The sequence below is a fragment of the Hyperoodon ampullatus genome, assembly GCF_949752795.1.
Source record: "Hyperoodon ampullatus genome assembly, chromosome: 4".
NCBI classification, from domain to species: Eukaryota; Metazoa; Chordata; class Mammalia; order Artiodactyla; family Ziphiidae; genus Hyperoodon; species Hyperoodon ampullatus.
Genome location: NC_136917.1, coordinates 5,453,866 through 5,473,290, shown reverse-complemented (window position 1 = coordinate 5,473,290; position 19,425 = coordinate 5,453,866). Strand labels below are relative to the sequence as shown.

Below are 19,425 nucleotides of genomic sequence, written 5' to 3'. Positions count from 1 at the left end.
TTACCACGACCACAGAAAGGAAGACCCTAGGCTCGCAATCAAGGGGTCTGACATCAATTCTGGCTTTACAATGACTCCTTGGGTGACACTGGTCAAGTCAGACATCTCTCTGGGTTTCAGTTAAGTTGGGGCTAGTTTCATCTCAACTTGGGACTGTGAGAACCCAGTGAGATCACATAACTGACATTGTTGGAAAGGTAGGATTAGCTCCGTCACTGTGAGCTCCTGCTATGACAACTGTACTCAAAGGCAGGGAGGATGGATGGTTCCTGCTCCTTCCTAAGCTTTCTGAAAATAGGGTCACTGTATGGTATGGATGGCCCACCATTACTTGCTACAGGGCAAGGAAAGGAAATGCAGACTTAATGTGGTTTTACTCTCACTCTTCCTCTTAATAAAAAGGCTTTTTTCTGGACACTGTCCTCTTAAGATGGTATAAACAAGTTGGAAGTGTAGGTGTTGGCTCTGGGAAAGCCCTCCAAATGAAGGTCAGAACCCTTTACAGTGTGAGCTCCACCCGCAGTCCACTTACCTGAGCAAGCTGTGCTGTTGGAAAACCTGACTCTCATCCCTCCAGCCATACACCACCTCCACATCAGTCTGGGTTTCCTCCGCTGTGGCTCACGCCTGTGCCAGCAGTCCCAGGGAGGTTAGAATCTGACTTCTGGAGTCACTGCAGTTGGTAGTCAGAGAAGACACAGTCTGAGGACTCTTTCCCCACAGGATGTTTTTCATCTCAACGTGGGTTCTTGTTTGTAAAACTTGCTAGCGTGTTGGCCCTCAGTCTTCACTCTGCACGAATCAGTCAAGATTCCCTCAGTTCATCGCTTCCAATCATTGACTCTCTTCTAAACTTTAATTAACCTGTGAGCTCTGAACATTGATAGAAATGGCTTTTTGCGGAATGGCTTTTGTCATATCTATGAAGAGCTAGTGTTTATTGAACTTCTGCTTCAAACAAAGCAACCTTTGGAGTTACAGAAGATACAACTTCATGGAAAAGGCAGTCTCTCTCTTTCAGGCTCTTGGTTTATCTCTAGAGAGATTAAACATGGACATAAGAAAATTGAATTTAAAATATAGGTCAATATGTAGTGAATTCTAGAGGGATGGTAGAAGTGGCAATTTCTACAAAGATGTGGAAAAATTGGAAATCCATGAGTCAGATCCAGCCCACAGTTTTTTTAAAAAAGAAAAGAAAAGAAAAAAACAGTTCTCACATCATCTCTACTTTATCTTGAAAAATCCAGAGATTTGGCAAAATGTACCAGCCCTGGAGCATGTTAGTAGCAGAGCAGTTGCCCCCTTTTAGGTGGGGTGGGGTTTGCCAGGTCTCACAGCCCCCCATCCCATAGTGTCCTCATCTGTACCTTGGCCAGCTTCCCTCATTCACCTTACCCTGCCTCCTGTGCACATTCTGCATTCAGGAGCCTGCTACTGCGGCTCAGAGACAGAGAACTCACTGTGGGCTGGATCAGATCTCATGGACCCGTGGAGTTTTCATGGTTACTGATGTCTAGGTAGGATTTGGGTAGACAGGAGACGACTTCAAACAGGGTGTGATCAGAGGCATAGGAGGGGAATATACCCCCAGGAGGCAGCAAACAGACCACCTGGCCTAGCTGAGGGTCCACAGTGCAGAGTGGTGGGAATCAAGAGTGGAAATGCAAATGGGAAAGAATTTAGATGCCAGACTGAATTGATCGTGTTTACAATGAAGATCTCCTGGAATTTTTTCACGCTCAAGAATACCTTGAGGGAAATAGTATTTTAGGAGGATGAATGGGTGATACATATGAAGGGTTTGAAAGAAGAGAGGTGAAAGGCAGCCACTTCACTTTAGAGGCTGATGCAGAAATCCAAGCTGGAGGGCTAGAGGGTCTGCGCTTGGCTGGAAACATCAGGAATGAGGGGTAAATGGTGGGGAGACCCTGTGGGGAAAGAACTACCAGAGCCTATAACTGCTGGACATGTGGGGTAGAGGGAAAGGGAGGAACCAAATCACACTCTACAATGACCAGGCCCAGGGGAGGGGGGAGACGTGCTGGATGCAGGATCGCAGGGGGCGACTGTATCAGCCTTTCCCAGGCGTGAAAGAATCTGCCGGAGGGGGCTTTCCTCCCCAGTCCCTTCAGGGAAGACTCTGACCTGGGCTTTTCTCTCCCAGGAAAAAGATGTGACTCCGGATAAAAACCTCCTGACCAAGGTACGAGATGCAGCCCTGTGGCTGGAAACCCTGTCAGACAGCAGACCTGCCAAGCCTTCCCTCTCCACCACCTCCTCCACTGCTGACTTCTTCCTGGCCTTAACCATCTGCAACTCCGTCACGGTGTCCACGACCGCAGAGCCCTGTGAGAAGGTAAGGACCGCGGATGGTAAGGTGGGAGGGATGGGGGGAGGGGGAGGAGCGAGGGCGGAAGCCCTGCACAGGGGGACGAGATACCTGGGTCCTAGCCACACTGTCACCATTTCGTCACTGTGAGACCTTGAACAGAGCTCTTAGCCTCTCTGGGCCTCAATCTCATTTTTTAAATAAAATATTAAAAGTTCCATGGGCTTCCCTGGTGGCGCAGTGGTTGGGAGTCCGCCTGCCGATGCAGGGGACACGGGTTCGTGCCCCGGTCCGGGAAGATCCCACATGCCGCGGAGCGGCTGGGCCCGTGAGCCATGGCCGCTGAGCCTGCGCGTCCGGAGCCTGTGCTCCGCAACGGGAGAGGCCACAGCAGTGAGAGGCCCGCGTACCGCAAAAAAAAAAAAAAAAAAAAAAAAAGTTCCATATGAGCTCTCTAGATAGGTTTCACATTTTTGTGTCTGTCTGTCTGCAGGGTAGATGTTAAAAGTTAATATTTACTGAGCGCTTGCGGTGTGCCAGGCTCCATGCCAAACATGTCACCTGCACTATCATTTAATCCTCACAGTCCAACAGTCCTAGGAGGTATGTCTTTGGATTTCACACGTGAAGAAACAGTGGCGTGGCTCAGAGAGCTAGAGGAACTTAAGGAAGGGTGTATGGTGAATACACGGCAGAATGATCTGTACGATTCTGTGATAATATCACGGTATAGTGGTATCTGGTTTTAATGGAGGGTTAAAAAAATAATTAACACCATGTGTGAAGTTCTGCCAGTTTGGAGATAATGCACCTGGATGGCCACTCATAGGACATTATACTCTGAATTATTTTTCAGTACAAAGATAGATTTATCTTTGATTATCCACATCCTCTCACCCAAGCTCCCTTGTAAGTGAAAAATAAGAATAATTGGGTGTTATACAACATGTGGCCACAAAATCAAGAAAAAGAGGCGTTCATCCAGGCACCAAACCAGAGCCCCCATTATTACACCCAGATTCTAAACTACCCTGAAAAGTTGGCAAGTAATCAGAAGTCTTCAGGGAGTTTTGGGAATGCAGGAAGCATTATCTGAGCAATTCTCCCTATTTTCAAGAGAGAAAGCAGTACCATTTGTGGAAGGACAGCATCCAATTCTCAATTTGCACGTTAATGGGGAGGCTTTAGCTGGCAGGTAGCTCAAGAGCCCAATCCCTGGAGTCAGACAGACCCAGATTTGAGACCCAGCGCTGCTATCTACACACTGGGTGATCACAGCCAATTTAACCTCTTTATGCCTCAGTTGCCTCATCCAGAAATTGGGATAATGATAGGCTCCCCTAGCATTGCTGGGAGGATGAAGTGAGAAGCTGCGTGCAAAAATAAAGCAGACAAGGCGATGGTAAGGGTGCAGGGCATGTGAACCCCTACTATGAGTCTGGCTTTTGTCTCTTTTGCTTTGCTTTGCTTTGCTTTGCCCATGATCAGAGTGGGATGGTCATAAGATAGAGGAAAATGAGTATCGCCAATCCCTATGATGTCAGGGCTGGAAGGAAACCAATGGCCTAACTCCCTCATGTTATAGGTGGGTAAACCGAGGCTCACAGAGGGGAGAAGACTTGCCCACCATCACTGAAGGCCCACCTAATTCACTGATTGCAAAATGAGATTCATAAGACAGCTTGATAGTTTTCCCAACCTGGAGAGTCATGGTCTCCTTCCCTCCTCTACCACAAGGTCACAGTGCCACCCTCGACCAAGACTCTGGTGACATCCCTGGAGAAGATTCAGCAGCTGTTCCACAGGTTGAAGCTTTCGAGCCTCAGCCAGTCATTCTCGACCACCGCACCCTCCGACATGGACCTGGGGGAGAGTTTGGGGGCCAACATGCCCACCACGGACTCAGAAGAGAGAGACAACATGTCTGTGAGCAGCGGCAGCTACTCCACCGACGGCGGCTACAGGAGCAGCACATGGGAGCAGACCGACATCCTGGGTGCAGCTCCGGGTGCCTCCCTGGAGGAGGTGCTGCAGGCCCCGGCCCTCAGCCTGGCCGGCCCCGAAGTCTGTTACGAGGCTGAGAGCCCCGATGAGGCTGCCCTGGTGCACGCTGCCCGTGCCTACAGCTTCACGCTGGTGTCCCGGACGCCCAAGCAGGTGACCGTGCGCTTGCCCCAGGGCACCTGCCTCACCTTCGACATCCTCTGCACCCTGGAGTTTGACTCTGTCAGGAAGAGGATGTCCGTGGTCGTGAGGCACCCGCTGACCGGTGAGATCGTCGTCTACACCAAGGGTGCCGACTGCGTTATCATGGACCTGCTGGAAGACCCAGCCTGCGGTGAGTCCACCTCACTGGGTTCCAAGAAGAGAGGGCTTATTTAACAGGCGGCGTGGACGGTAACCAGGGGCTCAGGTTATAGTGTCACTCAGTCCGGCAGGTCCCAACTGGAACACAAACCCTCAAGATGCTGTCCACAAAGCAGCTTGCTTTACACGTCTCCACGACCTGCAGAATTACAGAGCTCATTATTAACTTATTAAAGGCTTTGTTTGGGCAGTCTTGTCATAGAGGAACTTCTTTAACTTTATTTATCCCAGTTTCTAGTTTTCCAAACTCATTTAAAGATGGACTCTCCATACACAATTTTTTTTCACCAGGACACCCATTAACATACCCTAGAACACACTGTGGTCCTAACTCTTAGTTTTGGAGAGAAGCCAACTGAACCCAAAGAGGGAAGTGACTTAAAAGAAGTGGCCCCAGCTAACTAGTGGTAAATCCTATGTGGAGGTATCCTGAATCCCAGTTCAGAGCTCTTTCCGTGCTACCAGAATTCTGCATCAGGCTCGGTTCACTCTGGGAAGCCTCAGGTGGTCCTCTTTATCATCCCTTTCCCCAGCCTCCCCCAAATAGATTTTCATAAACTTGCTCCAAGCCAGAAAAATGTTCCAAAGTCTCTACATATCAGTGTCCAATTTTGGAACAGCATGAATTAGTGTGCAGCCGCTTCCTGATTGCTAGCAAGGAGAAGACAGTTATGGGGCTGTGATTCTCCCAGGGTAGTAGATTCTAGCCAAGCTTTAGAATTGCCCAGGCAGCCCTGTTCCTCCTGAATTATCAGCTATGGATCAGAGCCAAGAGGTTCATGGGGATAGATGAGTGTTTTGAATGGGAAGGGAGCTAATTAAGTCTCTTCATCCCCAGACTCTGGCAGACAAGTGGATTCAGTGTTTCCGAGTCAAGGGTGCCACGGCATTCTATCCCCAGGCAACAGCCTTCCACACTGCCCTGGAAATGTTTCTTTCTCTGTTCCTCACCTGATTCCAAAATGGATTACCGATGCCTCCAATAAAAAATACATAGACAGTGTTACTATAAGATTTGTGGGGGCTTCCCTGGTGGCGCAGTGGTTGAGAGTCCGCCTGCCGATGCAGGGGACACGGGTTCGTGCCCCGGTCTGGGAGGATCCCACATGCCGCGGAGCGGTTGGGCCCGTGGGCCATGGCCGTTGAGCCTGCGCGTCCGGAGCCTGTGCTCCGCAATGGGAGAGGCCACAACAGTGAGAGGCCCACGTACAGCAAAAAAAAAAAAAAAAAAAAAAAAAAAAAAAAAAAGATTTGTGAAGCAAAGATTTCAAGAGGAGGGGGAAAAAATAACCTCAGGGTTTAATATATTTACAGTGTTTGAACATTCAATTTGACCCTGAGGTTCCTGGTAGCCTGAGCAAAAATGTAAACTCAAAGGCACACAGGTAGAAGGCAAAAGGTGTTTAATCTCAGGAGGTGATGTCTTTGAAAATAAAATATTGTGGATAGTGCTCAAAAAGATAAGGTACAGGGCTTTCCTGGTGGCGCAGTTGTTGAGAGTCCGCCTGCTGATGCAGGGGACACGGGTTCGTGCCCCGGTCCGGAAAGATCCCACATGCCGCGGAGCAGCTGGGCCCGTGAGCCATGGACGCTGAGCCTGCACGTCCGGAGCCTGTGCTCTGCAACGGGAGAGGCCACAGCAGTGAGAGGCCCGTGTACCACAAAAAAAAAAAAAAAAAAAAGATAAGGTACAAAGACTGTCGTTAAGGTACCAGGAAACCAGTAGCATCTGAAAAATGAGAAAATAATCTTTGAAGGGATTTTTATACTGCATAAAAGCAGCCTTAGAATAGTATCATGGAGAAAGTCAGAGCTTTGTTGGACTTCCTTATACTTATCTTACTGTTAAGAATTGTACTTTTAATTTTGCACTATATGGAGGGATGGACAAAGTGCACAAAATCTGTTTACCGCTTAGGGCTTCTAAAGATCTCAATCCAGCCCTGGTAAAGAAGGATTCAGAAGCTTTTTCCAAGCTCAGATTTACAAAGTGCTGCCACTGATTAGTGATGGCTGTCACATCTTAGATAAAGGAAGTGGTGATTGCATCAATCCTGCCCCATAACCACCAGCCCAGGCTGAAAAATTCTTTTTTCTCTGATAGATCAAAGTACTGGAATTTCAAAAGAAAAAGATAAATTTCTTCTAAGAGAATCGTATTATGTAGGACTTCAAAAGGGGGACTTTGAGCAACACAATGAAATATTTTTCACAGTAGATTTATAGGAATCCAAAAAATATTTTTTCTAAGCCTAACTCAGCAAACCCAGTATGGTGAGGAACTTAGTAATGAGATTCAGGTCTGTAGCCACCTTGGAAGCAACTTGCTATAAGGACTAAAGTAGATGACAGAGAAGGTGATGGATAGTATGTCTGAGACTTAGCAAACTGGTCATCCAGGGCTAAACTGGCCACATGGAAAACTCCTTAGGTAACAAGAAACACTCAGACTTCTGGTCCCCTGATTCAGCAGGCCTTCAACCTGACCTGTGAATCTCTATTATTGGTTTAAGTTCCCTGGTGGTTCTGATTCAAACAGATGTTTGGGTTATCCATGTTTTTTTTTTTTTTTTTTTTTGGCCTCACAGCATGCAGGATCTTAGTTCCCTGACCAGGGATCAAACCCATGCCCCCTGCAGTGGAAGCACGTTGTCCTAACCACTGGACCGCCAGGGAATTCCTGCAAACAGGCATTTGGGAACAATACCTGGAACCACCTACCTTCCCTAAATAGTACTTCTCTCAGCCAGACTTTGGATGATCAGATATAGAGAGCAGACAATTTAAGGACCCGTGGAGTTACTGCCTTCCAGGGCAGCCTGGGAGAGCTGTTCCATGTTTACGGGGGGCGGGGGTATGAGGGAATTCCTCCTCTAAAGATGCCTGAGTGTTAGGAACGGGATCCCTAAGCAATTGCCCACGACCTCATGGGGGACAATGACTATTTGACAGCGACTCACGCTGATGTGGAAAAGAAGATGAGGAAAATCCGAGCCCAGACCCAGAGGCATCTAGACTTGTATGCAAGAGATGGCCTTCGAACATTGTGCATCACCAAGAAGGTGAGAAATTCCACGCTTAGTGGCTGAAAGGCCTCAACCCTGCTTCTGTCTTTTCTATTTCTTTTTTAGAAGATCCTCAATGTTGGTTGTTTTAATACTTTCAAAATTATCTATTCTGACCACAGAGACCCATGACTTTGACAATTTTGCTGGGACAAAAATCTGAGTGGCAAGGTTCCTTATTAGTGTGGCTTTGTGGTTCCTTGCTTTCCATTGTCTATGTAACCGATAACCTATAACTCATCATCTTTTAATGTTATAATTTTGCCTTCAAATATCCTTTGAACATTTGCATTATTTGCCTAGATTTGGAATTGGGGAGCTTTTATGTGATCACATACAAATCTAGATTTCTGGTTTCTCTTGAAAATGCAGAGGACCTGGAAAACTGGATCTCCATTCTTGAATAGCTACAAATAGCTAGAGCCATGTAACAGCTGATCCCTTTGGTGAAGGATATATTCTGTTGTGTTCTGAGGTTGGTCATGGCTCCTACCATTCCCGATTGCATTGCCCTTGTCCCAGCTATAGTCAAGTAGATTACCCACCTTATGCCCTTCAGGTCTTTCACTTTGCTGCCCCTACAGGAAAGGAGGCAAAGAGCTATGAATCCCAGAGCTGGGGCATCTAATGAGGCACCTAAAATCAGATGGGGGGCATACATTTCAAGATGGCTAGAAGGGACTTCTTCTCCATAAATCCCCAGAGCTCTTCATCTCTTTTGTAGGTGCTTAGTGCACCATAAAGTTTAAGAGCACCCACTTTAAAGTCAGACCTACCAGGGGGCGAATCCCAATCGTGGTGTGACCTTGGGCAAGTTTCTTCACCTCTCTGAGTTTGGGGATGTTCTTATCTGTAAAAAGGTGCTAGTGTTCCCTACTTCATATAATTGTCAGGGACATTAACTAAGATAACACAGGTACAGCACCTGGGACAGTGACCAGCATTACTATTCTATAAATTGTCATTATATCCTTACCACCTTCTATTTTTTATTGACATGATCTATTCCTATTTGGCCTCCTCTGATGAGACTGTTCTTCCTTGAGAGCAAAAGGCCTACCTGTGTCCCCTTGGTTTTCCCTACAGTGCCATGCACGGAGGGAAAATTAAAGAATATTTGATGCTTGAAGAAAAGAGTCATTCATTACTATAAGAGACAGTAAGGATATAATGCCAACAGAGGGGTCTAAAAGTGCTATGGACTCCAGATATGCCCTCTAGTTGGATTCTTTCAGCCATTGGGCACCCCCAGTAGCTGGTGGAATGGTCTACCAGGCTATGCAAGATCTGGCTGCTCCTCACATTTCCAGCCTCATTGCTGGTCCTCTCCACCTGGCTCTCCATCCTTAAGCCAACTGGTATGTTCAAGGGACAGAAAGAAAGCCAAGTCCACTGCTATCTCATGGCCTTTGAACTTACCCCTCCCCGTGACAGAACCCTTCTTGTCATTGGATCTCAGCCTACATGTCACCTTGTCTCAGGGACCTGACGATCCAAATGAAATAACCCCTCTTCCCACAACTATCCCCCTACCCTGTCATGCGCCATCATATCACCTTCTTTGTTTTCTGTATGGAACTCCTTGACATGATCCATTCTTTTAAATTATTCACTTGGATAATGTCTCTCACCCTCCACTAGCATATAAGCTCAGGCCTATAGGATTCTTGTCTGTCTTGATCACTGGTATGTCTCTGGTGACCAGAGCATCACAGGGGCTCAACGGAAGTTTGATGATAATGGAACACGAAGAACCAATACTTCATCAATTCAAGACTATATATATATATAGAGGGAAAAGCCCCATCTAATTGTACAGTGAAGCTCCAACTGGCCCGTAGGAGGCCCAGCACATGGGCGGGGGAGGGAGTCACCCAGAGCTGTGAACAAGCCTCTTCGTTTTGCATAGATCTTAAGTGAAGAGGACTTCCAGACATGGGCCAGTTTCCGGCGTGAGGCTGAGGCGTCCCTCAACAACAGAGATGAGCTTCTCATGGAGACAGCACAGCACCTGGAGAATCAACTCACCTTACTCGGTAGGTAAAAATAAGTTATCATTACATTTTTAAAAAGGAATACTGCAAGCTGGAAAAGGAGTTCTTGGCCTTGATTCTGACACTGCTACAAATGTGTCTCGATTAGGAACCTCCCTGGGGTGCCCTTCCAGGCATTTGACGCCAATGGGCTGTGCCGATATCCAACCCAGACTCCACACGCAGCTTCCCGAGGATGCCCCAGGAGCATTCCTGCACTCCCTGCTGGATGAAGCCTGGTTGCTTCTCCTCCAGTCGTTCAAGTGTTTATTGAGCACTTACTATGTGCCAAGTAGCATGCTAAGTATCATGGCTACAACAGGGAACAAGAGCCGCAGACCCTCACCTGAAACTAACACAACACTGTAAATCAACTATACTCCCATAAAAATTTTTTAAAAAGCAACACAGACCCTGCCCTCCTGGAGCTCAGAGTCTAGCAAAGACACTTGGATGATTAAACAAGTAATTTCAACAGAGTGTGATGAGAGGTGGGCTGGAAGATGTACCTGGTGGGATGAAAGCACAAAGGAGAAGGTGGCAACCTACTGTGGAGCCAAGAAGGGTGCAGCGCAGCCAGAACTGAGCAGAGAAAAGGAGCCGGTCAAAGGGGGAGGGTGTTCCAGGAGAGGGCAGGACCCGAATGAAGGCCTGGAGGCAGGAAAGCCTGGGCTAGCTGGAGACTCAGAGGTCTTCTACGTCTGGACCCCAGAGCGCGGGGGAGATCAACAGGATGAGGCGAGGCGCAAGAGATCAGCAGGATGCAGGTTATGAAGGGCCGTGTAGATCATAGGCTAAAGGTTTGGAGAGGGGACGGGGATCAAAGCAGGGACAGATTTGTGTTTTACAAAAATCACTCTGCTGCTGTAAAGACGTATAGAAGTTAGATAGATACTCTCGGGGGAAAGATGGAAAACACCAGCTAAGAGACAGCGTTGGATTTCTGTTGAAGGAAGAGCGTTGCCCAGGGAGAAGGGGGAGGCTTTATGTATCAGACTAATCTCTTCACAGCTCGGGAATAAGATCCAGGAAAGGCGATGCCTGAACAGCATGCACATACTGGCCATGTGGCAAAAGGCTTCTTTCATCTTGGGAGGCAGTGCTGGCCTGGGGATGAAGGCCACATCTTGGCCCTGTGGAGACCTTGCTGTGTGCTCAGGGACACATCCCCATACCCCTCTGAGCCTTTGTGCCTCCTCTGGCTAAATCACCAAGCTCAGCCAAGCAGGGTGGAAGCGGGAAGACCCAGGGTCGCTGTAAGGAGACGGTAATACCTCTTTATATATAAAAGGTACCAGCAAGATTTGGTCAGATGGGTGGAAAACAGGGGGAGACAGGTTTGCTCCCCACGTCCTTTGGCTTTTTTGTTTCCTGTGTTTGGACTGCAGGGGCTTTTGTCTGCTGCCTCACAAGGCCCCCTTGAAAGCTGGCCTCGAGAACCCATTTTAACAGGAACTAGAGGGTAGCTAGTCCAGACAGCTCCATCCGGCACCCCGGGCCACCCCTGGAATGTCATCCCATGAGGGCACCTGACCCCCCTTCACACCCTCTCCCCTGCGGTTTCTTCTGTTTCAGGGGAGCCTTCTGGCCTCAGCTGGTGAGAAATGCCCCTGAGCCGGTAGTTCATGAAAGAACACACCTGTCAGGACCCGTCGTCGGCTCCCCTGGCTGAGAAAGGCTCTCACCACCTTCCTGTTTCATTTTCTCTTTCACACAACTAAATGTGTTTTTCCTGCTCTCTCCTTCACCCTGCCTCCCGGGAACACACATCATTTTCAGTCTCACCTTCCAAGGCTAACGCTTGGCGGAAGAGACGACGATCGGGCATCACTTTTCATGGGTTGGTTTACCTGTGCACTTGGGCCTGAAATACGAAACAGGCACATTTCACGATAGAGAGGTTTGTTTTCTTCCCTCAAGATGGCTTGCGATGGAGAGGACTAGGGCTGGGAAGAGAATTCATCCTGCCACGAAGAAACTGCCATGCCATTAAAAAGCTGCCATGCAGGGCTTCCCTGGTGGCGCAGTGGTTGAGAGTCCGCCTGCCGATGCAGGGGACGCGGGTTCGTGCCCCGGTCCGGGAAGATCCCACATGCCGCGGAGCGGCTGGGCCCGTGAGCCATGGACGCTGAGCCTGCGCGTCCGGAGCCTGTGCTCCACAACGGGAGAGGCCACGACAGTGAGAGGCCCACGTACCGCAAAAAAAAAAAAAAAAGCTGCCATGCATTCACACCGAGTCCCACAATATTAAATCAACTTTTCAATATGCATCTAATGTAACTGCTTTGCCAACCTATTGTCACTCGGGATTATTAAAAGAAATGGCACGCCTGTTCCTGCCCAGAGTGAGATGGGTAGCCATTAGTCTGTGGTCTGAAATGAATCTCAATTTAAATGCAGATTTATTTTTGCTTAATCACTGAGCAGCTATTGGATATTTGGGTATATAATCATCAAGTTTGGCTCAAAGCTTGAGACCATTCAAAAAATGATGGAATCCGCATCTTTAATGCCCTCCAAGAATGTTATCAAAAACCCAAGTCTCTGTTAATTCTGTGGTGAGCGCTTGCAGAGCAAAGATTCCAGTCTCTCCATATCTTTCCACTGCTATTGCCGCTATGCCAGTCCAGCCACACCAGCTCTCCTCTGACTGTTAGCCCTGAATCTCATCCTGCTTCCTCCACCCTCCAATCCATTCTCGAGAATGATCTTAAAATTCATGACCGATCCCATCACTCTCCAACTTAACTCCCTTTAATAGCTTTCTTTCTACCAAATAAATGCCAAATCCCTTCATGCCCTGACAGGCTCTACAGGATCCAGCTCCACCCCTCCCTGCCTGGCCTCGTCTCTCTCCCTGCTCTGCCTGCCTTTCTGTGTCATCTTCTACTCTGACCTCTGGGACTTCACACATGCTGATCCCTCTGCCTGGAATTCCCCCTCCTTCCCCACCTTTTGGGTTTATCTCCCAGGTCTGAGCTTAAGTGGCCCTTCCTCAGCAAGGCCTTCCCTGACCTTCCAAATGAAGTTCAGGTCTCCTGATATATGTTTGCCCGGCACCCTGGGCTTCTCTCCTCACATAGCTCAGTTATAAATCCTTATTCAACAGGCCTTTGAGCACTGAGAGGGTGGGGACCAGCTCTGTCTATTTCACTGCTGTATCCTGGGCATTTAGCACAGCCTAGAACATGAGACATAAGTTAATAATCATTGCCTGGCTTGATAGGGCTTTGGGGAAATTAAGCAGCTACTTGCTCAACATGAATGTGAGTTCTGGTGTCTCTAATCACTCCAGGAGCCACTGGGATCGAAGACCGGCTGCAGGAAGGAGTTCCAGACACAGTCGCTGCTCTGCGGGAGGCTGGGATCCGGCTCTGGGTCCTGACTGGAGATAAGCAGCAGACGGCAGTCAATATTGCCCATGCCTGCAGACTGTTAGACCAGACGGACACCGTTTATTCCATTAACACAGAAAGTCAGGTGAGGCCAAAGTAGAGCTCAAATGTCCAAGTGCGGAGCAGCTTCTAGGCCAACAGGAGACGGGATTGTGGGTGGGACTTGGGTACACAGGAGAAGCACCCCTACCCCCAAATCTTGGAGTTCTGAGGGCCCTAGAAGGCATCCAGCCCAATATCCTTGACCCCATCCCCACATATGGTTGACCAGTCTATTTATATTACATCTAACAGTACCTAGTAGCAAGTTGTGCCTCTCTCGAATCTCATCCTTGGCCCAGTCTCCCCATTCTACACATGAGAAACTGAGGACCACTGGAGCTAAGTCACTTGCCCAGGACCACCCTGGTAGTTTCTGATGGACTAAGTCTAAAATGTTCTTCTCCGGCCAGGCCAGCACTATTTGCATTATACCAGACTGTTTGCTCACAGATCCTCAATTGTTTCTTATACTTTGGATTAACTTATCCATTGAAAAACCCCAATTAAATAGAAATGATTCTGAGTTTAAAATTTCAGCTCCAATTCATATGTGCAATTTGTTGCCACAGAATAAAACCCGAAGGAAATGATACATGAGACCAGTATGTTTTGATGGGATGGAGGAGAGAGAGAAAGATAAGCCAAGTTTGAAAACTGCAATTTTCAGCCTGAATAGGTTGTGAGTGGCAGGGAGCAAGGTTTGGAGACAGAGGACCGTATAAAGTCTAAAGAAGCGTATTTAAAGTCATAACACAGTTTTATATTTAGGAGGAAAAAATCTATTTTCATGATGCAAACTGCAGAATGTAAAGTTCCACTATCTCCTTGGCTGATGAATATGGGAAGTAGGCATTGAGTTGTGTGCTCCTATCAAAGGCAGCAGGACTGGATTAGATGTGCGGTTGTAACAAGGAAAGCAGTGGGTTGTTGGGGGGGACGGGCACCTGGAGACCTAGAACATACCATGGGGAAAAGGATGGAGAGCGGGAGGAAGATGGAAGATGGAATGAGCAGCGCAGAAAGAGAGGCAGGAAGGGTGATGGGATCTCACGCCTTCCCTTTTGCCTGAGGCTGAACTGGACCCAGAATAGACGTTTACAGGTTTCAATTTGGTTTTCATTCCATGAAGAATCCACGTACACATATGTTTTTTAAAGAGGTAGTGAATCCTAATAAAAGTGCCAGAGGCCTTTTAGATGAATTGGGAAAATCACTTACTTTCTTGTCAGGTGAACAGATAATGCCATGATTAGATTAAACCCCAATGAATTTTCAAAATGAAACTATTCTCAGGGAAATCTTGGCGTTAATATTATGCCTAGGAAAGAAAATAATCTGCAGCTTGCTTGAGTGCTTGATCCCTGCAATAGTGTGGATATCTGCCTGCCCCACTTGCAATGGAAATTCCATTTGCAATCATTTCACTCCAGCAGATTCCAGGAGGAGGATATCAACAAGCCTGTGAGTGCTCCTGAGGGGGATAGAGTGGGCTTCTGTGGGTTCTGTTAAATGCAATGCATTCCTGTAGGAAGCGGAAGATGTCTCTTGATTAATTAGCCAAAGTTCCCAAGGAACTGTGGGCCATGTTCCAAGTTGAGCTCAGTCACTGTCAACAATTTTAAAGCTGTCCACAACCCTCCAAGATGGTACCTGAATGTTGGGCCCTACCTACACCCCCAGGCCCACTAAACCTGGAAAATTAGGCTTTCTCATCCCCTTGGGAAAGTAGTAGGTGCAGAGATATGTTAAGACAGAAACTGGGGAAACCTATTCTAAATCTCAGACTTATTTAAACCCCAGTTTAATGTAATTACATATTTGGTGGATATTTCCTCTAAGGGTTTTAATCTGCCTGATTCAATATAAATTGATTTAGGGCTATGGTTTTTTTGTTATATATCTTAAAGCTATAAGCAAGCCATGGGACCTGTCTAGAACTCAGGGTTCTCATCCATAACATGAGAAAATTACTAACCCACCACTGGAAATGTTGATCTGTCAAGGAATTTTAGAAGGGACTATATAGTATTAGATAGGAACTGGTAATAGCAACTATTATTGTTATTATTAACAACATATATTGAAGGCTTAATATGGTCCAAATACCATATCTCTCTGAACTTCATTCTTCTTATCTGTAGAATAGGGATTAAAAAGATTTATTTCAGGGCTTCCCTGGTGGCACAGTGGTTGAGAGTCTGCCTGCCGATGCAGGGGACACGGGTTCGTGCCCCGGTCCGGGAAGATCCCACATGCCACGGAGCAGCTGGGCCCGTGAGCCATGGCCACTGAGCCTGCGCGTCCAGAGCCTGTGCTCCACAACGGGAGAGGCCACGACGTGAGAGGCCCACGTACCGCAAAAAAAAAAAAAAGATTTATTTCAGAGGCTATTGGGAGGGTTAAATAAGTTCACAGAAGAACAATACTTACTAGCACAGTATTTATATGAGTTGACAAATTACCCCAAAACTTAGCAGCTGAAAACAGTAAACATTTATTATCCCACAGTATGTGTGGGTTATGAGTCCAGGAGCAGCTTAGCTGGGTACCTCTGGTTCAAGGTCTCTCCTGGGGTTGCAGTCAGGCTAGCAGTCAGGGATGTGAGCTCATCTGAAGGCTCAACTGGTTGGGTCATTTGATGATGGAGAGGAGTCCTTCTTTCAAGCTCAAGGACATGATTATTGACAGGCTTTGGTTCCTCACCACAGGGGCCCCTCTACCGAGCTGCTTCACAGCATGACAGCTGGTTTTCTCCAGGGTAAGCCATTTAAGAGAGAGAGTGAGAAAGATTGCCAAAATTGGTAGCCACAGTCTTTAGATAAACTGACCTGGGAAGCGACATCCCATCACTTTTGCAGAATTCTCTTCATTAGAAAGGAGTCATTAGTCATAACCACACTCAAGGGTTGGAGGTTACACAAGGAAGGACATGAATACCAGGAGGTGGTGATCACTGAGAACCATCTTAGAGGCTGCCTGCCTCAGTACCTGACAGATACTGAATGTTAAATGAATGGTAACGATTGTGATTATTACATAGAAAATTTGAAATAAGTAAATTCAGAGATTTTAATTTGAAGCTTATATTTCCAATGACTTGCTGCAGTCACATGTTGGAAGAATTGACAGCATACCTGATTTTATTGCACTTCATTGCACTTTGCAGATACTGTTTTTTACAAATTGAAGTTTCGTGGCAACCCTGCATTGAGCAAGTCTGTTGGCGCCATCTTTCCAAAAGCATTTGATCACTTTGGGTCTCTGTGTCACATTTTGGTAACTCTCGCAGTATTTCAAGCTTCTTTATTATTACTGTATTTGTTATGGTGATCTGTGACTAGTGTTCTTTGATGTTTTAGGGTACCACGAACCGCACCCATATAACATAGCGAACCTAACTGGTAAATGTTGTCGGTGTTCTCACTGCTCCACGGACAGGTTGTTCCGTCTCCCCCCACTCTCCTCAGGCCTCCCTATTCCCTGAGACACAACAATATCAAAATTAGGTCAATTAATAACCCTACAATGGCCTCCAAGTGTTTGAGAGGAAGAGTTGCATATCTCTAGCTTTTAACCAAAAGCTAGAAATTCTAGCTTTAAACCAAAAGCCAGAAATGATTAAGCTTAGTAAAGAAGGCATGTTGAAATCTGGGACAGACCAAAAGCTAGGTGTCTTGTGCCAGTTAGCTAAGTTGTGAATGCAAAGGAAAAATTCTTGAAGGAAATTAAAAGTGCTACTCCGATAAACACATGAATGATAAGAAAGTGAATCAGCCTTACTGCTGATACAGAGAAAGTTCTAGTGGTCTGGATAGAAGATCAAGCCAGCCACAACATGCCTTTAAGCCAAGCCTAATCCAGAGCAAGGCCCTAACTCTCTTCAATTCCATGAAGGCTGAGAGAGGTGAGGAAGCTGAAGAAGAAAAGTTTGAAGCTAGCAGAGGTTGGTTCATGAGGTTTAAGGAAAGAAGCCATCTCCATCACATAAAAGTACAAGGTGAAGCAGCAAGTGCTGATGTAGAAGCTGCAGCAAGTTATGCAGAAGATCTAGCTAAGATCATTAATGAAGGTGGCTACACTAAACAACAAATTTTCAATGTAGAGGAAACAGTGTTATATTGGAAGAAGATGCAGTCTAGGACTTTTATGGCTAGAGAGAAGTCAGTGCCCGGCTTCAAATGACAGGCTGACTCTGTTAGGGGCTAATGCAGCTGGTCACTTTAAGTTGAAGCCGATGCTCATTGACCATTATGAAAATCCTAGGACCTTTAAGAATTATGCTAAAATCTACTCTGCCAATGTTCTATAAAAGGAACAACAAAACCTGGATGACAGCATAACTGTTTACAGCATGGTTTACTGAATATTTTAAGCCCACTGCTGAGACCTACTACTGCTCAGAAAAAGAGATTCCTTTCAAAATATTACTGCTCACAGACAATGCACCTGGTCACCTAAGAGCTCTGATGGAGATGGACAACGAGATTAATGTTGTTTTCATGACTGATAACATGACATCCATTCTACAGCCCATGGATCAAGGAGAAACTTCAATTTTCAAGTCATTATTTAAGAAATATATTCCATAAGGTTATAACTGCCATAGGCAGTGATTCCTCTGCTGGTTGTGGGCAAAATAAATTGAAAACCTATGGAAAGGATTCACCATTCTAGATGCTATTATGAACAGTTGTGACTCATGGGAAGAGGACAAAATACCAACACTACCAGGAGTTTAGAAGAAGCTGATTCTAACCCTCATGGATGACTTTGAGGGGGTCAAGTCTTCAGTGCAGGGAGTCACTGCCGATGTGGCAGAAATGGCAAGAGAACTGGAATTCGAAGTGGAGCCTGAAGATGTGACTGAAGTGCTGCAATCTCAGGGTAAAACTTTAATGGATGAGGAGTTGCTTCTTATGGATGAGCAAAGAGAGTGGTTTCTTGAGATGGAATCTACTCCTAGTGAAGATGCTGTGAAGATTGTTGAAATGACACCAGAGGATTTAGCATATTACATAAATTCAGTTGATAAAGCAGCAGCAGGGTTTGAGAGGATGGACTCCAATTTAGAAAGTTCTACTGTGGGTAAAATGTCACCAAACAGCATTTCAGGCTACAGAGAAATCCTTCATGAAAGGAAGAGTCCATCGATGTAGCACCCTTCATTGTTGTCTTATTTTAAGAAATCGCCTCAGCTACCCCAGCCTTAGCAAACACCACCCAGATCAGTCAGCAGCCACGGACATCGAGGCAAGACCCTCCCCCAGCAAAAGGATTACCACTTGCTGAAGGCTCAGATGATAGCACTTTTTAGCCATAAGTATTTTAATTAACATATGTACAGTTTTTTTAGACATAATGTTACTGTATACTTACTAAACATAACTTTTATATGCCCTGGGACACCAAAAATTTCATGTGACTCACTTTATTGCAATATTCACTTTATTGCAGTGGTCTGGAACCAAACCCACAATATCTCCAAGGTATGCCTGTATATACTGTGTGCCAACCCCAAGTTCCAGCAAGGACTACCTCGATCTCTTTCCCAGAAAAGTGCTTCGGGTATAACCACCTGCTCCTGAACTACTTGCTGTGGCCCCGCTAGGTCCTGTGCACAACCTATTGCTTGCAGTGCTCAGTTTAGCATCCCCTAAAGGAAGCCTCCAGAATAATGAACTGCAGTCCTACTCACTCCAGAAGGAATTATTCCAAATATTCTCAGAAGCTTCTAGATCAGGGGTCTCCAAACTTGTCATTTCAGAACAACCTTCACGATTTTTGCCTAAATCCACATATTATCTACACTGTTGTTTATTTAATGATTTCATTTAAATAGACTCACTTTGAACTTTTCAAAACTTAGTTTTAGAAGAATTTTTTAGCACTACAGTAAATGAAGAATCATCATCCCTTGCCACAGATAAAAGAACACTGCTAAATAAAGACCCTGTGAACAGAACAATGAAATTAAAATTGATAATACAGCTGACTGCCACCACTTTTCTCTATCTTCATTTAAAAGTGATGTTTAAACAAGTGAAAGAGGTATTAAGGATATCTTTAGATCCAAGATCTGTCTTTATCTTTGATACAATCAACAGTAATGGAGGAGAATTGATAAGAGGAAACAATTTCTTCACCATGTTTCAAGGTAAACATCAGAAAAACTCAGTAAGACTCACATACAT

At 46.2% G+C, this 19,425-nt stretch overlaps 1 protein-coding gene across 1 annotated transcript in view; it reads left to right on the top strand.

The window, feature by feature from the left end:
* ATP10B (ATPase phospholipid transporting 10B (putative)) overlaps positions 1 to 19,425 on the top strand; it is a gene marked incomplete at its 3' end in the record, with an annotated part of 338,125 nt that overhangs the window by 312,692 nt on the left and 6,008 nt on the right. Inside the window, exons 15-24 of the mRNA XM_079703067.1 lie at positions 2,168 to 2,359; positions 4,070 to 4,670; positions 7,610 to 7,761; positions 9,674 to 9,800; positions 10,276 to 10,564; positions 11,013 to 11,064; positions 11,373 to 11,394; positions 13,093 to 13,277; positions 15,943 to 15,992; positions 18,418 to 18,484. Coding sequence (XP_079559193.1) covers positions 2,168 to 2,359; positions 4,070 to 4,670; positions 7,610 to 7,761; positions 9,674 to 9,800; positions 10,276 to 10,564; positions 11,013 to 11,064; positions 11,373 to 11,394; positions 13,093 to 13,277; positions 15,943 to 15,992; positions 18,418 to 18,484 — 1,737 coding nt within the window. The remainder of the gene's footprint in view (positions 1 to 2,167; positions 2,360 to 4,069; positions 4,671 to 7,609; positions 7,762 to 9,673; positions 9,801 to 10,275; positions 10,565 to 11,012; positions 11,065 to 11,372; positions 11,395 to 13,092; positions 13,278 to 15,942; positions 15,993 to 18,417; positions 18,485 to 19,425) is intronic.